The sequence below is a fragment of the Caloenas nicobarica genome, chromosome 34 (assembly GCF_036013445.1).
Source record: "Caloenas nicobarica isolate bCalNic1 chromosome 34, bCalNic1.hap1, whole genome shotgun sequence".
NCBI classification, from domain to species: domain Eukaryota; kingdom Metazoa; phylum Chordata; class Aves; order Columbiformes; family Columbidae; genus Caloenas; species Caloenas nicobarica.
The window spans coordinates 2,139,233-2,158,135 of record NC_088278.1 but is presented as its reverse complement, the minus strand read 5'-3'; the positions used below and the strand labels follow the sequence as shown (position 1 = coordinate 2,158,135).

The 18,903-nt window shown below is 51.9% G+C and overlaps 1 protein-coding gene across 1 annotated transcript; it reads right to left on the bottom strand.

Annotated features, from left to right (window-relative positions):
* Nucleotides 1-570: 570 nt before the first annotated feature.
* LOC136000703 (olfactory receptor 14J1-like) lies at nucleotides 571-1,503 on the bottom strand. Its single transcript, XM_065654639.1, has one exon. It carries the CDS (start codon nucleotides 1,501-1,503, stop codon nucleotides 571-573), a length of 933 nt encoding a protein of 310 aa, XP_065510711.1.
* Nucleotides 1,504-18,903: the final 17,400 nt, after the last annotated feature.

The following is an 18,903-nucleotide window of genomic DNA, read 5'->3' as shown; positions in this document are numbered from 1 at the left end:
TATGCAGAGGTTCTTTCCCAGCCATGTCCCTGCTGCTGGGCTGTCATCTCCAGAGACAGAACTGACCTCACTGTCCCCTCTGTCACAGCAGTGCCCATGGCCTGTCCCTGCCTGCGCTCACAGGACTGACACACAGCAGGACGGTGACCAGGCTGCCAGAGCACTCAGGCCTTGCACCAACACAAGGGATGAGAAGGAGAGTGTGGGAGTGGAACGAGAACAGCTCTGGAAGGCCAAGCGCTGGTGCTCCCTGGCAGTGCTGCCAGGCTGGACTCTTTTCCCCTCCTCCCATGGACACAGGAACTGTCCCTGCAGCTCCAAAAAGGCCTTGCAGGAAGGATATATTGAAAAACAAGTTACTACAGGAATGTTTATATTGTTTAAGAGAAAAGGAGAGCACGGCTCCTCATTTACACAGCCAGTGGTTATAAAAGAAAAGCAGAGAGAGAATTAGAAAGGACATGACAACATTAAAACAATAAAAAACCAAGCAATAACAGAAAATCCAGATGACAGGCTGGTCCTGCAATTAGCTACATTAAAACTCTTATGTGGAAGCAGATGGGCAGTTTATTGCTTCAGAAAACAGTAAGATATGAGTTTCCACAAGGCATCCTTGAGCTCCTGGTTCCTCATGCTGTAGATGAGGGGGTTCACTGCTGGAGGCACCAATGCGTATAGAACAGACACCACCAGGTCCAGGGATGGGGAGGAGATGGAGGGGGGCTTCAGGTAGGCAAACGTGCCAGTGCTGACAAACAGGGAGACCACAGCCAGGTGAGGGAGGCACGTGGCAAAAGCTTTGTGCCGTCCCTGCTCAGAGGGGATTCTCAGCACGGCCCTGAAGATCTGCACATAGGACAGCACAATGAATACAAAACATAGAAAGAATATAGAGGCACCAAATATAAGAAGCCCAAGTTCCCTGAGGTAGGCATCTGAGCAGGAGAGCTTGAGGATGTGGGGGATTTCACAGAAGAACTGGTCCAGGGCATTGCCCTTGCACAGTGGCAGTGAAAATGTATTGGCCGTGTGCAGCAGAGCACTGAGAAACCCACTGGCCCAGGCAGCTGCTGCCATGTGGACACAAGCTCTGCTGCCCAGGAGGGTCCCGTAGTGCAGGGGTTTGCAGATGGCAACGTAGCGGTCGTAGGACATGATGGTGAGTATATAATACTCTGCTTCTATCAAGAATGTAAACAAAAAGAGCTGTACAGCACATCCTGTGTAGGAGATGGCCCTTGTGTCCCAGAGGGAGTTGGCCATGGATTTGGGGACGGTGATGGAGATGGAGCCCAGGTCGAGGAGGGCGAGGTTGAGCAGGAAGAAGTACATGGGGGTGTGGAGGTGCTGGTCACAGGCTATGGTGGTGATGATGAGGCCGTTGCCCAGGAGGGCAGCCAGGTAGATGCCCAGGAAGAGCCAGAAGTGCAAGAGCTGCAGCTCCCGTGTGTCTGTGAACGCCAGGAGGAGGAACTGGGTGATGCAGCTGCTGTTGGACATTTGCTGTCTCCGGGCACAGGGTGCTCTCGTAGGAGAAAATTCAGTAACAATTTAGTGGAGACTTCTCTGACATAAACAAAAGCCATGTCCCACAAACCCTCCCCTGTGAAACACAGATACACTTTTCTTTTTCTACAAGACCTTCCTTCAGCACTGTGGCTGCAGCCCTGCTTGGTGCTGGCCGAGTGTGCAACCAAGACAAAAGGGTCTCTACCCATGGACTCTTAATAAGTCAGCCCAACTCTGCAGATTTTGGCTTGGGCAGGGGTCAGTCCTGAGGTTCAAATTTTTCAGATTGATAATGCAGTCTGGCCTGTCGGGACTATAAGTGATAAAGAAAAGGAATTGTAAAGGCATTTTAAAAGTCACAGGTTTTTTTACAGTTTCACCACCGTCTCCCCTGGAGAATGTTCTTGGACATCAGAAATCCTCAGCATTTCTGCTGCACTCAGGGAGAACAGAGCGAGTCCTGCGAAACCAGAGGATGCCTGTGGGTCAGTGCAGAGTGAGGGCAGCTGCTCTGTCCCTCTGTCTTGCTCCAGCTGCCCTGGGCTGGCACCTTGCTGAGATGGAGGCTGATCACGCTCCCATGTTACCCTGAAAAGCCAACAGGCACTGCTGAGAGCAGAGGGATACACCTCAGACCATAACATGTCTCACGCTTTCGTCAGGTCTCAGCACCTCACTTCTATCCCTGGACACACACGGCTCATTTCACAAACCGAACTGCATTTCTTCCATCATAGCATCTCTGCACTTCTGCATGAGTAATTCAGACAATGCTAACGTGCTATAGGACAGGTTTGCATCCTGGAGGGAAGCTCGCAGCTTGGAAGAAAAACACTCAATGAGACAGCCAAGGGTCCTAATGATGGCATTTGATTCAGGGAGACTCAGCTCATTCCCCAGCCCCACACACTGCATTGCCCACAGCCCCACAGGGCAGAGCAAAGCTGGGACACGTGTTCCCATGGACACACCTGCAGGAAAGGACCCACAAGATCAGGCTGTGACTCTGCAGCTGAAACTCCCATCCCCAGAGAGCCTGACAGCAAGAACCAGATCACACCAACAGTGAGCCAGAGCAGTGGAGCAAGAAGGAAACTGCGGTGAGGGTGGGTGTGAGAGAGGCCAGGGCAGAGGCAGCTGGGCACTCAGACAGCGTCACCCTTCCCCAGCTGTGCAGCCACCTCCCACACACCAGCATTGCCGGGCAGCTGCTCTCAGCCCCTGTGCTCTGCAGAGGGAACTGGAGCTCTGGCTGCACAGGAGCTGCTTCATGCCTTGGAGCCCCCGGCCCTGAGGGCAGAGGCTTTGCCGGGTGGGAGAGGAGGCGAGGGGGCTGCTCAGAGGAGGCATCTGCACTGTTCTCTGTTCTCTGTTCTCTCTCCCATAAGAATTACAGGTTTAGTTTCCTCTCATTTCTGATCATTTCCCTACTGTTTGGAGATTCTCCTCCTGGGAGGTGTTTCCCTGTCCATGTCTTTTCCCTGTCAGCACTCACAGACCATCCCACCTTCTATGCCCTCACCCTGGCCCTACAGATCCTGCCTGTTCACAGGGCACTGCCTGGGGGCATCTTCCTGTTTGCAGGTTGGAAAACAGGACAGGTCAGACTAAGGCTGACGGGTTCAGCAGATGTGATGCTGGTGCTGTGCACAGGCAGAGTAGTGGCTGAAGGGATGTTATGAGGCTTCTGGCAGACATACTGATCACTCAGAGTTGCAGTTCAGGAGTCTCAGTGACTTGTTTAAGCATGAGAGCTCATTTTCATTTTATACTTTCCTGCACCCCGCACCCCTTGGAATATGCAACTGAAAAGGCAGGCTCAGGAAAGCTCCTTACCTGTCTGGTAATCCTTGCATTGATCTACTGCCTAGAGGCATCCACTTGGAAAAATCCAGGGGGTGATCTGGAGCTGTGAGCAGCCCTGACCCACACAGCACCCCCTTAACAGCAGAAGCACCTTTCCTGCCTTGATAGGGGTTGCTCCTTCCCCGTACAGCTTCTCCCCACGGCACCGTGGGGATCTCCCCGGGCAGGCTGAGCGCTGACCCTGGCAGGCGGCAGAGTCCCTGTCCCGGCACAGCCCTGGGGTGCAGGGACCCTGCTCTGCAGGACAGCCCTGGGCACCCCTGGGTGCTCACCAATATTCACAGCTGTTCAAAAATGCCTGACAAGAGCCTCCTCCTTACAGATCCCTCAAGCTGTGCCTGTGCTAACTTGAGGAGATGCCTCCAGGAGCTACAGCTGCGTTGCCCTGCACCCAGAGACTTACCGGGTCAAGGGCTGCAAAGATTTCTCCTCCATGAGCTCTCAGTCATCCTCCCCATCCTGACCACCTTTAATCTCTCTCTGCTTTGCTCGTCTCCCTGAGATCCCCAGGCAGAGCCCTCAGCCCTGCTGCGCTTTGCAGAGGAGCTGCTCCTGGGCAGAGCTGTCTCTCTGCAGCACTGCCGCTTGCCATGAGCTCCCTCTGTCCCAGGAGCCCAGCCCAGCTCAGCAGCACAGGAGTAGCCCAAGGCGCTTTAATGACCCCTCTGGTGGGTTTGGTGCTGAGGCCATGAACCTCAGACCCTGGAGGAAGTTGAAGAAACCTCTCAAGAAGTCCAAGTCAGATTCAAACTCCAAAGTTTCTTGTTATGTTAAAGGGTTCCACTGAGGAACACCACTGAGAAAATGACCCCAGGATCTGGTTAGAGAAGAAAACTGGAGGCAGAGATGACAGGTCAGGACAAGCAATGTGAAGGTCTCTCTGATGCTGAGTACACCTGGATGTGTTTCATTAACCAAAGGGCCAAGCCCTGACCCCCAGCCCTGGGAAGGCAGATCCCGTCCCTCCCACGTTGCCCAGGGCCCTTCCTGGGACAGTGTGATGTGGGGCTGTGCAAGGCCAAGGGCAGGACTATGGTCCCACACCTCCCAGGTTCCTGGCTGGGGACAAGGAGGCCATGAGGCCCCTGTGCTGTAAGGACAAGGTGTCTCCTCACAGGCATCAGAGCTGGAGACAACAGCCATAGCCAAGGGGAGAAGGAGCTCCAGCTGTTAGTGTTTACACGCAGACGGTTTATCCTGATGAGAGCGTCTATCCCAAGATAACATCATGAGGAGTTACAGGACGCTACGAATATCACCTGCAGGAGAAACTTTGCGGTCTTGGGGGGCTAGTGCTCGTAATGCCAGAGGTCTGGACTTAGAGGGAAGTTTCCCTTCATGTGGGACAGCAGCAGGAATGTGTGGAGCTCTGCCTGGGGACAGAGAATATCAGCTGAAAGTTGAGGAGTCAGCGTGAGAGGGCAGAGCAACATGGACAATGTTGTGGTGACTGGACATCAGCTACTGACTCACTGATGAGGAAGAGGAATTAGATGAGGCCTCCTCCAGACAAATGAAAGAAGCCTCATGTTTCCAGGCAGTGTCCTCATGGCAGACCTAAGATATCCCAATAGCTGCAAGGTACCAGCCATGCTGGAGGGTTTTGGAGCTCATGGACAACATCTTCCTGACACAGGTGACTGAGGAGTCAGTGAGGTGAGGTGCCCTGTGGGACTTGACACTTACAAACCAGAAAGGGTTGGTCAGGGATGGAACAGTCAGGGGTGGGAAAGTAGAGTTGAGGCTCCTGGAAGATGATAACAAGGCAAAGAGCAGGATTTCAGGAGAGCAGGCTTTGGCCTGCTGAGGGACCTTTGGGTCCCATGGGATATGACCTTGGTGTCTGCAGTGTTTTTTCTCTCACATTTCCTCCCCGCTCTCTCCCACCTGCTGTTGTGCAGCGTTTTTTACCCTTTCTCAAATACAATATCACAGAGGTGCTGCCAGCATCCCTGAGTGGCTCAGATTTGTCAAGGAGTGGGTCCATCCTGGAGCCAGCTCATATCGGCTCTGTCTGACATCAAACTCCTGTTGTCTTCTCAGAGAGGTGACAACTGTAGCACAGCCACACTCACTCCAGTTCCAAGACTTTGCCATGTAAATCCAATACAGGGTGATAAAGTGTTGGATGTTACAAACTTCTTGATCATGGGGAAGAAATGGAAAAGATCTTCTGTTAGTAACCTGAGGAAGTCACAAGTCAATGAGTAGGTTTCTATGGGGAACTGTCATTGCCTTGACATTCACTGGCCGGCAAAGCGGCAGGTGCCAACGGTCCAGAGGATCTTGGGCCAACTTCTTAACGTGGCTGCCTGCTGGGCCAACAAGGGTGATGCTCACCTGGATCTGGAACTGGGAGACAAAGAAGAGCTGGTGAGGGATGTGCACATCAGTGTCCACCTTGACTGTGGTGACCAGGCAACAGTGGCATTCCAGGCATCAGAGGGGAGGGAGGAAGGCCAGCAGCAGAGCACAGGCTGGTGGGCTCCAGGGGAGAAGGCACGGACATACTGGGGGATGGCGGCCAATAAAGGTGGTGACATGGAAGTAGGTCTGAAGGCTGAAGGAGCTCAGGAAACCCGAGAAGCTTTACAGGACAGCCTGCTCCAGGCACAAGAATGATCTCTCCAAGTACCCATGAAAAGAAGACTTTATGTCATGAGGCTGCTTGTCTGAACTGACAGAGCTCCAGGGCAAAAAGGCAGCACATGGGAGGTGGAAGCAGGTCAAGCTGTAAAGGAGGAATTTAGAATCCTTGTCCATGGATGTGGGGATGATGCCAAAGCTGCCCTGGACTTGATACCTGCAGGGGAGGCTGAGGGCAGCAAGATGAGCTGACATTGCTTCCTTACAGTAAAAGAATAGACAGGGTGAACGTGGACCTGCTGCTGAACTTCGTAAGAGTAGAATCAGACAGGACCGATGTACTTCATGGCTTCTTTGCCTCCATCTTCACCAGCAAGGTCTCCTGGGACTTTGTTCCTGAAGGCAGGAGTCTGGAGAACAGCCAGGAGTGGATGGGGCTCAAGTCAGGGGTTACCTGAGCAAACTCAGACACCATTACAGAAAAGGAGATGGGTCACTTGACCAGCTCCCTGAACACAAGTATCGCTGTGCTGTGGCACCTGAGATTCCCAGGAACTCCCACCTCTTGGTGCAGAGTTGTGTGATTCCTCTTGCGGTGTCCTGTCCTGTCTCCTCACTCAAGTGGTGCTTTAGGCACCCACTTTTCTGACACATTCAGTCTTTATCAGGAGATTCTCTAGATCAATATTGGAGATTGTTGATACCAGCTGTTCTGGAAATTAGGGCATTAGAAGGGGGATGGAAATATAAGAAATTTCTCTTTATTACTATTTATTATGGAAATGCTCACTGTTTGGCTACAGTTCTGAAATCTCTCTAATCATCCACACCAGACTTGACGCCTTTAGGCAAGTGCTGCAGAGAGCCTTGGCTTATAAACTCATTTTGGCTGTTAATGAGCCCTCTGCTGCCATGATCCTGAGCTGCAGCTACTGAAAGAATGAACAAACCTCTAATGAAATGAAAGGCAGAAACAAACCCCAAGTTTCTGAGGCTGTTTGGGACACCACGAGGGGCCATCGCTGACACAAGCAGTCCCTGTCCCTGGAGGCTGCTGAAGGAAAAGCCTGGAGACAATGGTCAGAGGTGGTAAAGGCGATGTGGAGGTGGCTCTGGTGCTCTGTCAGCCCTTCATGGTTGTTTATCATCAGAATGGCCAAGCCCTGACCCCCAGGGCCTGGCAAAGGAGACCCCTTCAGTCAAATGTTTCTCAAGGCTCTGCCTGTGGTCACTGGGAGGGTATTTGTGGTTTGGGTGTGGCTTTGGTGCCAAGTGCTGTTACTTTTACTACAAGGCTCTGGTTTTCTGAGGATTTGGCAATGCCTGTGAGGTCTCCCAAACCCACGCAGCTTCTTTCATAGACCTGCAATGGTCACCAATCACCTGAGCTCTCCTAGTCCCAAACTTGGTTGAATCCTCAATTTGGATCCATGGCCCAGCACTGAAAGCACACATTCCTTCTTCTGCTGCCCGAAAATAAAAAAGAAAAATCAATCTATTCCACATTAGCACGATCAGCCAATGGTCTTTAGGTCTTCTTCTTTAACACGTTTACTACTATGCATAGACCCGTCCCTTCCTGCACTCCCATGTGTCTCACAAACCTTTCACTCTTGTCCTCCAGTAATGGGCCAACACTCCAGGAGGTTGGTGCTTCCTCCCGGCTCATGGATGATTCCTGAGGACCATGCAAGCATGGGCAGTGCAAGAGAGGAGCAGAGCAAGGTCAGCTCATGGGCCATGCCTGAGCACAGCCCCCCCAGCAGCAGCCGTTCCCCATCTCCCAGGCACAGCCATGCCCACAGCATGCAAATGTCACTGCCATGTATGATTAGCCCAAGAGAGGCCTGCCTTCTTTCCAGGATCCCCCAAAGTCGTTCTCCTATTCCTCCTCCACCCGCAGACATCAACCACATTCCACTTGCAGGCTCAGACATGGTCGTAAGGATTTGCTGAAGTCATCAGCCATCACCCTTTTCTACCTCACATCCCCTGACCCTCCCACACCACACATGGCCGCTCACTGCTGCTCAGGGCCTCTCTCTCTTCGGAAGAGGCCTTGAGCTTCTTGCTTCTTCCTGGTGCTTATTATCATCTGCCTCCCTCCCTCCAGAGCTCATGGTGAGGTTTCTTGTCCATAACAGCACCTTTATGACCATGTTTTACTAAGTGGGTGTCTTTTTGTGAGCATTTGTGCAGAAAGAGTAGTCACAGGAAAGCACCAAATATATAAAAACTGATGCTGAGTGAAATGCCATGAAGACCTGAGGAGTTATTCCCATTGCTGTGTCTCTCCTGGAAGGAGTCTTTCCCAAGAAGGGCATCCAGCTTCTGCCACTCCCTGGAGAGGCACATGAGCACTGTCCGTGCACCTGGGGAGGAACAGGGTGATTTTTGCCAGACCACCCTTCATCTGAACCACTTAGATATGTACTTACGGATGGGGTGTCATGCCTTATACTGCAAATACCTATTTGATTGGCACTGCCAGTGGGGCTACCACAGATGCAGACTGCTGTGTTACAGATATTTATATGTAGGCAGATGAACCCTTTTCTATTTTTTTAATTATTATTATTTTTAATACTGACACTCTTAGGGAAATTACACAAAGATTTGAATGATTATTGATGCCTTTTAACATGATTATCCACAGAAGGCCCAGCAGCTTTGCATCTCAAGAAATGGGATGCCAGAGGGCAAGGGTAGGATGGCTTGGGCTCTGTCCTGGCATCTGGAAACTGAAGTGTGCGCCCATCTCCCAACACCTGCCCTGCCCAGTGAAGGGTGTGAGAAACTCTGAAGTCACAGCCATGACAGGTATCTTATGTCTAACTGCAGACAGTGTTGTCCTGCCAGCTCAGGATTGGAGCTTCCATCCCTGAAGGTATTTAAAAGATGTGTAGAATGGCGCTTAGGGATATGGTGTAATGGGTGGGCTTGGCAGTGTCGTATTTATGATTGGACTTTATGACCTTAAGGGTCTTTTCCAACCTAAATTATGATTTGAGTCAAAACCATTTCAATTCCCATCACCTCCAGCTGCCCCTGAGGTCGGCTGTTGTGTGGCACCACTCACCTGGCTCTCCAGGCAGGTTGGGCACTGGTTTGGTGCCTGCATTGGGAGTTTTCCCCTTTCTGGGGTAAAAGATCTTCGATGAGAGACAGTTGTAGAGATTTGGGTTGCAGAGATTTCAAGCAGTCGTTTCAAAATCTGAGCAGGCTCAGTTTTGGAGCCATGGAAAAATAGAGACAATCTCAAGGATGTTTTTGAAAAGTGGTACAATCACTAATAAGAATAACAGGGAATTCCTTATTCCTGATGATGATGATGATGACGATGAACTAAAGTTTTTTAACTTCATTCCCAACAGTCGTTCTTGCTTCTCAAAACAGCTGCTACATCTCAGTAGCTAACCTCTTGCATGGAGTTGTTTTTAAGAGCTTTTCCTCTCACTTCTACCATTTTTATCATTTAGAAAGTATTTCTTTGGACAGAATTGCCCTGAAATCACCCCTTTCATACTTTTCCCCCTTTTTTTCTGGTGTGAGTGGAGGTGACACAGGGCAGATTACTTCTTTTTTAGGCAAAGAAGGCCAAGGAACAGATCTCAGGTCAGTGCAAAGGCAAAAAGGAATCCAGAATGTTTATGTGGTGTGCACTGACACACACCGTCACCTGCATTTCCAGTCTCTCAAGTCCCAACAGTGCAGCAGAGACTGGAGTTCTGAGCTCCCTTCATCTGCCCTTCGTGACACATGTAAAATGAAACTACCCCAGCCAAAGAGTTGGTTTTGATTCTCTTCACAGCCTGAAGCACCACATGGGTCAGGAGACAAGCCAGGATACCCAACGAGGACTCACATGCTCTGCACCTAAAGTTCAGGTGTTCCCAAGAATCTCAGCAGACAAGAAATGCCGATTCCTGGGTGCAAGGAGCTGGTCAAGAGCCTCGTCTCCATTTCTGTAACGATGCCTTTGCTGCCTGGCTGATGTGCAGACTCTGTACATGGATGCTGACACCTGTTGAGCAACCTGTTCTGTAAGGATGAACAAGGTGGGCATGAGGACAGCAAAACAGAAGAACCTGGGTGGGGGCAAATGAAAAGGGATGCACAAGATGTGGTCAGGGCTGTTTGGGGGCAGTTGTAAAACAGCCCTGCACCTCATGTGAATTATTCCTGTGGTCAGAGAGAACCTGAGAGCTGTCCCTAAATTGAAAACATGAAGGGGATGAAAGGACAGCATCATTCAGGCTGGATGGGACCTTGGGAGGTGTCTTGACCAACCTACCGCTCAAAGCAGGGTCAGACCAGATTACTCAGGGCTGTATCCAAACACACTTTCTGGGACAGACAATGGCCACTTTCTGGGACAGAGTGGATGCGCACCCCTGGGAAACAGCTTCCAGGGCTTGACTGTCCTCATGACTGGAAAGTTTCTCCCTTTCTATAGCACCTTTCCAAGCCCAACCATCCAGATTGTTTTTTACCCATCTACTTACGCACTGACACAGATCATAATATCCTACCTTGGACACAAGAATATTGTGGGGGATGATGCTGAATGCCCTGCTGACTTCCAGGTAACAGACCACCACTGCTCTCCCCACATCCAGCAACCCTGTCCTTTCCTCACAGAGAGCAAAGAGGATGGACAGGCACAACCTGCCCTGGGTAAACCCCGTCACCTTCTCTTTCACACACCCAGAAATGGGGTCCCAGTGGACATGTTCTGGGGCACAGCCCTCAGTTCCCCTGCTCACCCATTGGCCATTTTTGAAAAGTGCACCCAATGTGTGAGAGCTGCCAGTGGTCAGGGAGTCCCCCCAGTCTCCATGAGCTTTCCAAGAAGGTGGAGAGTGGCCTCACTGTGACATGGTCCTGCTGTCTCAGCTCCTGGGATGCTGCCCATAGACTGGAAAGGATTGTGTTAGTTCCAGGGACCCCTGACTTGATCCCCATCCACTGCTGATTGTTCTGCCTTCAGTCACAGAGGCCTGGGAGACCTTGCTGGTGAAGATGGAGGACCAGAGACACAGAGAATATCACTTCTTTCCCTTATTAAATTCATCAGTAACTACAAGTTGTTTGTTTCTCCTTTAACTGTTCCTACAGTAGTAACAGCTCATTATAGGGCTCTTGAATTGACTTACAGATCTAGACTGAGTTTTGATCTGGACCATTGCTGTGCTTGGAGGCTGCTGTCCTTGCAGACCAGATGAACTAACTTCTGCCACCCTGCCTTGGCAGTTTATTCCATCCGTGTCACAGCTCTGTCTGCAACACTGACAGCTCCAGCTCACCCAGTCAGGTCCCTGGCTGAGGCCATTGCCTCACATCTGGGCTGAACCACCCCAGCTGTGGCACCAGGAAACCTCTGAGTTGCCCCGTGGAAACCTGGTCCCAAGTGTCCAAGATCCCATGTGTGCAAAGGCTTTGCTTCAGAGCACAGACGTGACGTGGCCAAAAAATTGCTGGATATCTCTCTAGACCTATGAGTATAAAACCAAAATATAATGCCTAAATTAATTCCGGGGAACATATTCCTCCTCCAGTTTTTAGAAATTAGATCCTTTCCTGTAACGTTCTTTTTGTCCTGCCTAATGATGAGAGAAGAAAAGATGATCCTCATACCAATTTACTTTTTAATACAAAGAACACAATGCTGGCAAGAAATGTCACTGCTGAAGAGAGAGAATCAACATCACTGATTACTTGAGGTTGTTTCAAAGGATGTGCCCCTGGAGCCCCAGGGACAGCTGGAGGGAGCCCAGAGGGGACAGAGGAAGGGACATCATGGGCTGCTCCTGTGCTGCTGAGCTGGGCTGGGCTCCTGGGACAGAGGGAGCTCATGGCAAGCGGCAGCGCTGCAGAGAGACAGCTCTGCCCAGGAGCAGCTCCTCTGCAAAGCGCAGCAGGGCTGAGGGCTCTGCCTGGGGTTCTCTGGGAGAGGAGCAAAGCAGAGAGAGATGAAAGGTGGTCAGGATGGGGAGGATGACTGAGAGCTCACTGGAGGAGAAATCTTTGCAGCCCTTGCCATGGTAAGTCTCTGGGTGCAGGGCAATGCAGCTGTAGCTCCTGGAGGCATCTCCTCAAGTTAGCACAGGCACAGCTTGAGAGATCTGTGAGGAGGAGGCTCTTGTCAGGCAATGTTGAACAGCTGTGAAGGTGGGTGAGCAGCCAGGGGTGCCCAGGGCTGTCCTGCAGAGCAGGGTCCCTGCACCCCAGGGCTGTGCCGGGGCAGGGACTCTGCCGCCTGCCAGGGTCAGCGCTCAGCCTGCCCGGGGAGATCCCCACGGGGCTGTGGGGGGAAGCTGTGGGGGGAAGGAGGGACCCCTATCAGGGCAGGAAAGGTGCTTCTGCTGTGGAGAGGCTGCTGTGTGGGTCAGGGCTCCTCACAGCTCCAGATCACCCCCAGGATTTTTCCAAGTGGATGCCTCAAGCAGAAGATCAATGCAAGGATTACCAGACAAATAGGGAGCTTTCCTGAGCCTGCCTTTTCAGTTTCCTATCCCAAGGGTTGGGGGGTGCAGGAAAGGAAAAAATGAAAATGAGCTCTCATGCTTAAACTAGTCACTGTGACTCCTGAACTGCAACTCCGATTAATCGTCACATCTGCCAGAAGCCTCAGAACATCCCTTCAGCTGCTGCTCTGCCTGTGCACAGCACCAGCATCACATTGGCTATACCCGTCAGTCTTAATCTGACCTGTCCTTTTCCCCAGTCTGCAAACAGGAAGATGCCCCCAGGCAGTGCCCTGTGAACAGGCAGGATCTGTAGGGCCAGGGTGAGGACACAGAGGGCGGGATGGGGTCTGTGAGCATTGACAGGGAATAGACATGGACAGGGAAACACCTCCCAGGAGGAGAATCTCCAGGCAATAGGGAAATGATCAGAAATGAGAGGTAACTAAACTCAGAATTGTTATGGGAGGGAGAACACAGAAAACTCCGTATGATCCCCGCAGTGCAGATCCCTCCTGTGAGCAGCCCCCTCGCCTCCTCTCCCACCCAGCAAAGCCTCTGCCCTCAGGGCCGGGGGCTCCAAGGCATGAAGCAGCTCCTGTGCAGCCAGAGCTCCAGTTCCCTCTGCAGAGCACAGGGGCTGAGAGCAGCTGCCCGGCAATGCTGGTGTGTGGGAGGTGGCTGCACAGCTGGGGAAGGGTGACGCTGTCTGAGTGCCCGGCTGCCTCTGCCCTGACCTCTCTCACACCCACCCTCACCGCAGTTTCCTTCTTGCTCCACTGCTCTGGGTCACTGCTGGTGTGATCTGGTTCTTGCTGTCAGGCTCTCTGGGGATGGGAGTTTCAGCTGCAGAGTCACAGCCTGATCTTGTGGGTCCTTTCCTGCAGGTGTGTCCATGGGAACACATGTCCCAGCTTTGCTCTGACCTGTGGGGCTGTGGGCAATGCAGTGTGTGGGGCTGGGGAATGAGCTGAGTCTCCCTGAATCAAATGCCATCATTAGGACACTTGGCTGTCTCCTTGAGTTTTTCTTCCAAGCTGTGAGCTTCCCTCCAGGATGCAAACCTGTCCTATAGCACGTTAGCATTATCTAGATTACTCATGCAGAAGTGCAGAGATGTTATGATGGAGGAAATGCTGTTTGGTTTATGAAATGAGCCGTGTGTGTCCTGGGATAGAAGTGGGGTGCTGAGACCTGAGGAAAGGGTGAGACATGTCAAGGTCTGAGGTGGGTCCCTCTGCTCTCAGCAGTCCTGGTGGCTTTTCAGGGTAACATGGGAGCGTGATCAGCCTCCATCTCAGCAAGGTGCCAGCCCAGGGGAGCTGGAGCAAGACAGAGGGACAGAGCAGCTGCCCTCACTCTGCACTGACCCACAGGCATCCTCTGGTCTCGCAGGACTCGCTCTGTTCTCCCTGAGTGCAGCAGAAATGCTGAGGGTTTCTGACACCCAACAACACTCCCCAGGCTGTGAGAGGAGAAGGAGCTGTAGAAACGCCAAACCTCTCAAACTCAGTTTCTCAGCCCTGTGGGTACAGATGCTGACAGTCCCTTCTGCAGCAGCAGCGGTTCCATCTGACAAAGCTGAACCCCAGGACTGGCCCCTGCCCCACCCCATCACACAGGGTCAGGCTGACTCCTCAAGAGCCCCTGGGCAGAGACCCTGCTCTTCATTGCACACTCATCAAGCACCAACCAGGGCTCCAGCCAGGATGTTCTCATGGAAAAAAGGGTCTCTTTGTGGGAGGTTCTGTGGGAAATGGCTTTGTTTTTTCCCGGAGAAGTCTCATCTAAACCGTCACTGTCTTTTCCTCCTTGCACAGGTCCTCATGCCCACAGGCAGCAAATGTCCAACAGCAGCTCCATCACCCAGTTCCTCCTCCTGGCGTTCACAGACACACGGGAGCTGCAGCTCTTGCACTTCTGGCTCTTCCTGGGCATCTACCTGGCTGCCCTCCTGGGCAACGGCCTCATCATCACCACCATAGCCTGTGACCAGCACCTCCACACCCCCATGTACTTCTTCCTGCTCAACCTCGCCCTCCTCGACCTGGGCTGTATCTCCATCACTGTGCCCAAATCCATGGCCAACTCTCTGTGGGATACCAGGGTCATTTCCTTTGCTGGATGTGCTGCCCAGGTCTTCTTTGTATGTTTCTTAATTGGTGCAGAGTTTTCTCTCCTCACAGTCATGTCCTACGACCGCTACGTTGCCATCTGCAAAGCCCTGCACTACGGGACCCTCCTGGGCAGCAGAGCTTGTGTCCACATGGCAGCAGCTGCCTGGGCCAGTGGGTTTCTCAATGCTCTGATGCACACGGCCAATACATTTTCACTGCCACTGTGCAAGGGCAATGCCCTGGAGCAGTTCTTCTGTGAAATCCCTCAGATCCTCAAGCTCTCCTGCTCAAACTCGTACCTCAGGGAACTTGGGCTTCTTGTGGTTAGTCTCTTAGTAGTATTTGGGTGTTTTATTTTCATTCTTTTCTCCTATGTGCAGATCTTCAGGGCTGTGCTGAGGATCCCCTCTGAGCAGGGACGGCACAAAGCCTTTTCCACGTGCCTCCCTCACCTGGCCGTGGTCTCCCTTTTTGTCAGCACTGCCATGTTTGCCTACCTGAAGCTCCGCTCCTTCTCCTCCCCATTGCTCAATCTCGTGGTGTCTGTTCTGTACTCGGTGGTGCCTCCAGCAGTGAACCCCCTCATCTACAGCATGAGGAACCAGGAGCTCAAGGATGCCCTGTGGAAACTCCTATCTTACTGTTTTCTGAAGCAATGAACTGCCCATCTGCTTCTACATAGCAGTTTTAATGTAACTAGTTACAGGTCCAGCCTCTCATTTGTATTTTCTGTTTTTATTGAAGTTGTTTTTTATTGTGATAACATTGTCATTCCCTTTCTAAATCACTGTCTGCTTTTCTTTTATAACCACTGGCTGTGTAAATGAGGAGGCATGATCTGTGCGTATTTAAACAAAATAAAGGGTCCCGTAGTGATGTGTTTTTCACTATATCCTCCCTGCAAGGCCTGTTTGGAGCTGCAGGGACAGTTCCTGTGTGCATGGGAGGAGGGGAAAAGAGTCCAGCCTGGCAGCACTGCCAGGGAGCACCAGCGCTTGGCCTTCCAGAGCTGTTCTTGTTCCACTCCCACACTCTCCTTCTCATCCCTTGTGTTGGTGCAAGGCCTGAGTGCTCTGGCAGCCTGGTCACCGTCCTGCTGTGTGTCAGTCCTGTGAGCGCAGGCAGGGACAGGCCATGGGCACTGCTGTGACAGAGCTGGCCTCCGTAACACTACTTCTATAAAGGAAAGTGATGTTCATAGGGCAGTGTCTGAGGGCTTAGGTCTTCTTCAAGTTCGTCTTCAGGACATGCACAAGAAAGCAGCCTGCAGGTTGAAACAGCAGTGTAGAGATAAACAGTGTGTGTGTGCAGGGCTGGGCACACAGCAGTGTCCTCTCACAGCCAGGCCTCCTGCCAGAGACCTGCAGGACCAGCAGAGCAGGGGCTGGGCTGTGCCATGTGCACTGGACACCCCGCGGAAGCTGCCCCAGGGCATCGTCATGGACTGGCCCCTCACAACCTCCATTTCCAGCCCTGTCCTCTCACCCCAGCTCACAGAGGTTGTCTTCCCTCCATGGAGGGACACTGAATGAGTAGCTCAGCAGTCTAAGTTTGCATTGTACAGATGAGATGTGAGCATGCACATAATGTACACGAGTTGACATGAACCCAAGTGAGCACAAACGCCATCAGTTATTCCAGGGGGTTCCATGAAGGCCCATGGGACAGACAGTGTCTCGAGGTCACTTTATGTTGAGAGTAACATCCCATGGGAAACCACCAGAATGCAGCACTGGGATGTGCTTCCTTGAACTGAGATCCCTCCCTGTGTCCATTCCACGTGACATGGGACGTCTCAGACGAATACAGAGCAGGGGGACACACCTTAGGGCTGAGGTACCTCCCATCCCTTCGGAGTGGCAACAGGAGGTTTTCATCGAACAGATGAGCTGTGAGCATGCACGTCATGTATGTGAGGTGAGAGGAACCTCAGGTGAGATGAGCCCAGGTGAAAACAAACAGCCATTCCTTGAGGTTCCATGAAGGCCTGTGGGGCAGACAGTGTCTAGAGCTCACTTCATGTTGGATGTTACATACCAGAGAAATCAGCCTAGATGCAGCACTGGGATATTTCCCCACTTAAATCGTTAGTAGGAAATATATTTGATAACTTTGATAGAAGAAACATACAATCATCTGGTCAGGTCCTGGGCCATAGGCGTTTTATGGTTGGGTATGGTGTGTTATGACATCAGCTGTGCCTCAGACACTCATAATCCAGTAAGCAGTATGTGACTGTGAAGGGGACAGTGAGGTTAGTTCTGTCTCTGGAGGTGACAGCCCAGCAGCAGGAACGTGGCTGGGAAAGAACCTCTGCATAAGTACCCACAGGCCCTACCCAGAAAGAGGCCTTGGAGACAGGTTGTCATGTCCATCCCACCTGAGAACATGATGGGACAGAAACAGGGACATGCTCATGTCTATCAGAGAAGCTGAAGGTCCAGCAGCAGTCATGGTGAGGTTACTTCTCTCTGGTCTAGTGGAAGACCACAAGAAGACTAACAGGTAGGGTTCCCTGCTTGATGGGCAGTTTCTGAGGTGGTATAGCTTTCCCAAGTAGTAGGAACAACCAGGAGAGGAAAAAAAAGCTACCAAGTGCAGATCGGGAAGTGGAGACTGGATATCAGGAGGAAGAAATGTCACTGGAAGGGCAGTGCTGTGGTGCAAGAGGTCACTCAGAGGGAGCTGGATCATCCCATGGTTTGTGTTCCAAAGAACAGCCAGTGAGGGTGCAGACACATCAGTGAAGGGACAGAAATGCTGGGGTGAGAGCAGGTGGGGAAGCAGATGGGTGTCTGCAGCCTGCAGGGAAAGAGGGACAGGTGTAGGACTGTGTAGAACAGCCTGTGATGGAGATGGCAAAGGGCGCTGGAGAGGCTGGAAGGCACCAAGAGAACCCAGGTCTCTGTCCCCTTGGCCATGGCAGTTGTCTCTGCCACTGAGGCCTGGGAGAAGACACGTTGTCCTCATGGCACTGGGGCCTCGTTGCCTCCTTGCAGCCCCATGGGGAAGCTGGAAGTTGTTGTACCAGTGTTGTCCTTCCCTCGGCCTTGCACACCCACATCCCACGGTCCCAGGAAGAGCCCTGAGCCGTGTGTGAGGGACAGGATCCCCCTTCCCATTGCCTGGAGGTCGTGGCTTCTCCTTTCTGCTTCAGAAAGCAAACCAAGGGGTTTCTCAGCATCAGAGCTGAGGAAAACACTAAAAGGAGACCTCATGGTGGCTACAGCTTCCTCACAAGGGGAGAAGGAAGGGTAGGTACTGATCTCTTCTCTCTGGTGACCAGTGACAGAACCCGAGGGAATAGCAGGAGGATGTGCCAGGGGAGGGTCAGTTGGACATGAGGAAAAGGTTCTTCACCCAGAGGTGCTGGGCACTGGAACAGGCTGCCCAGGGAGGTGTCACGGCCCCAACCTGACAGTGTTCAAGAAGAGACTGGACAACGTCCTCAGACACATGGTGTGGACTGTGGGGTTGTCCTGTGCAAGGACAGCAGTTGGACTCAATGATCCTTGTGGGTCCTTCCAACTCAGGACATTCTATGATTCTATGGAATACTAGGTCAAAAGCCCATGTTTTCATTGTACAGATGAGTTGCAAACATACACATCATGTGCATGTCCACTGTTTGCATGTGGTGAGATGAACCCAAGGGAGCGCAAATGCTTTCAGCTATTCATTAGGGATCCATAAAGGTCAGTGGGAGAGAGATGGTGTTGAGGGATCTCTTCCAACCTGCGTTATTCTAGGATTCCATGAATCTTTTCTTGGAGAGCTCTTTCACATTAGAATAGACACAGGAAGAGGAAGAAGAAGAAAAAAAAAAAAGCAGAAGCAGAGATAAAAAATGCCCCAGTGTAAATACAGCAGCTCCTCTGAGGAACGTTTCTCCACTCAAACCCTTGATAGGAAATCTATTAGATACATTTGATGAAACCAGCTTAGTTTTACCTGCTCACACACTGGAGCACAAGGAGGGCGATGGCTGGGTCCGATGCCATGTGCTCAGCTGTGTCTCAGGAACTCATAGTCCAGTAGGAAGCCAATGGCTGTGGAGGGGACTGTGAGTCACTTGTGCCCCTGCAGGGGACAGGCCAACAGCAGGAACAGGGCTGGGAAAGGGACTGGGAGGTCACACATACGAGACGAGCAATCGGGCCCAATCAGCATGGCTTTATGAAAGGCAGGTCCTGCCTGACCAACCTGATCTCCTTCTGTGACAAGGTGACCGGCTTAGCAGATGAGGGAAGTCTGTCGTGGGGGAGTGAATCCACCACAGAGACTGTGGATGTTGTGCACTTAGACATCAGTAAAGCCTTTGACACTGTATCCCACAGCATCTCCTGGAGAAGCTG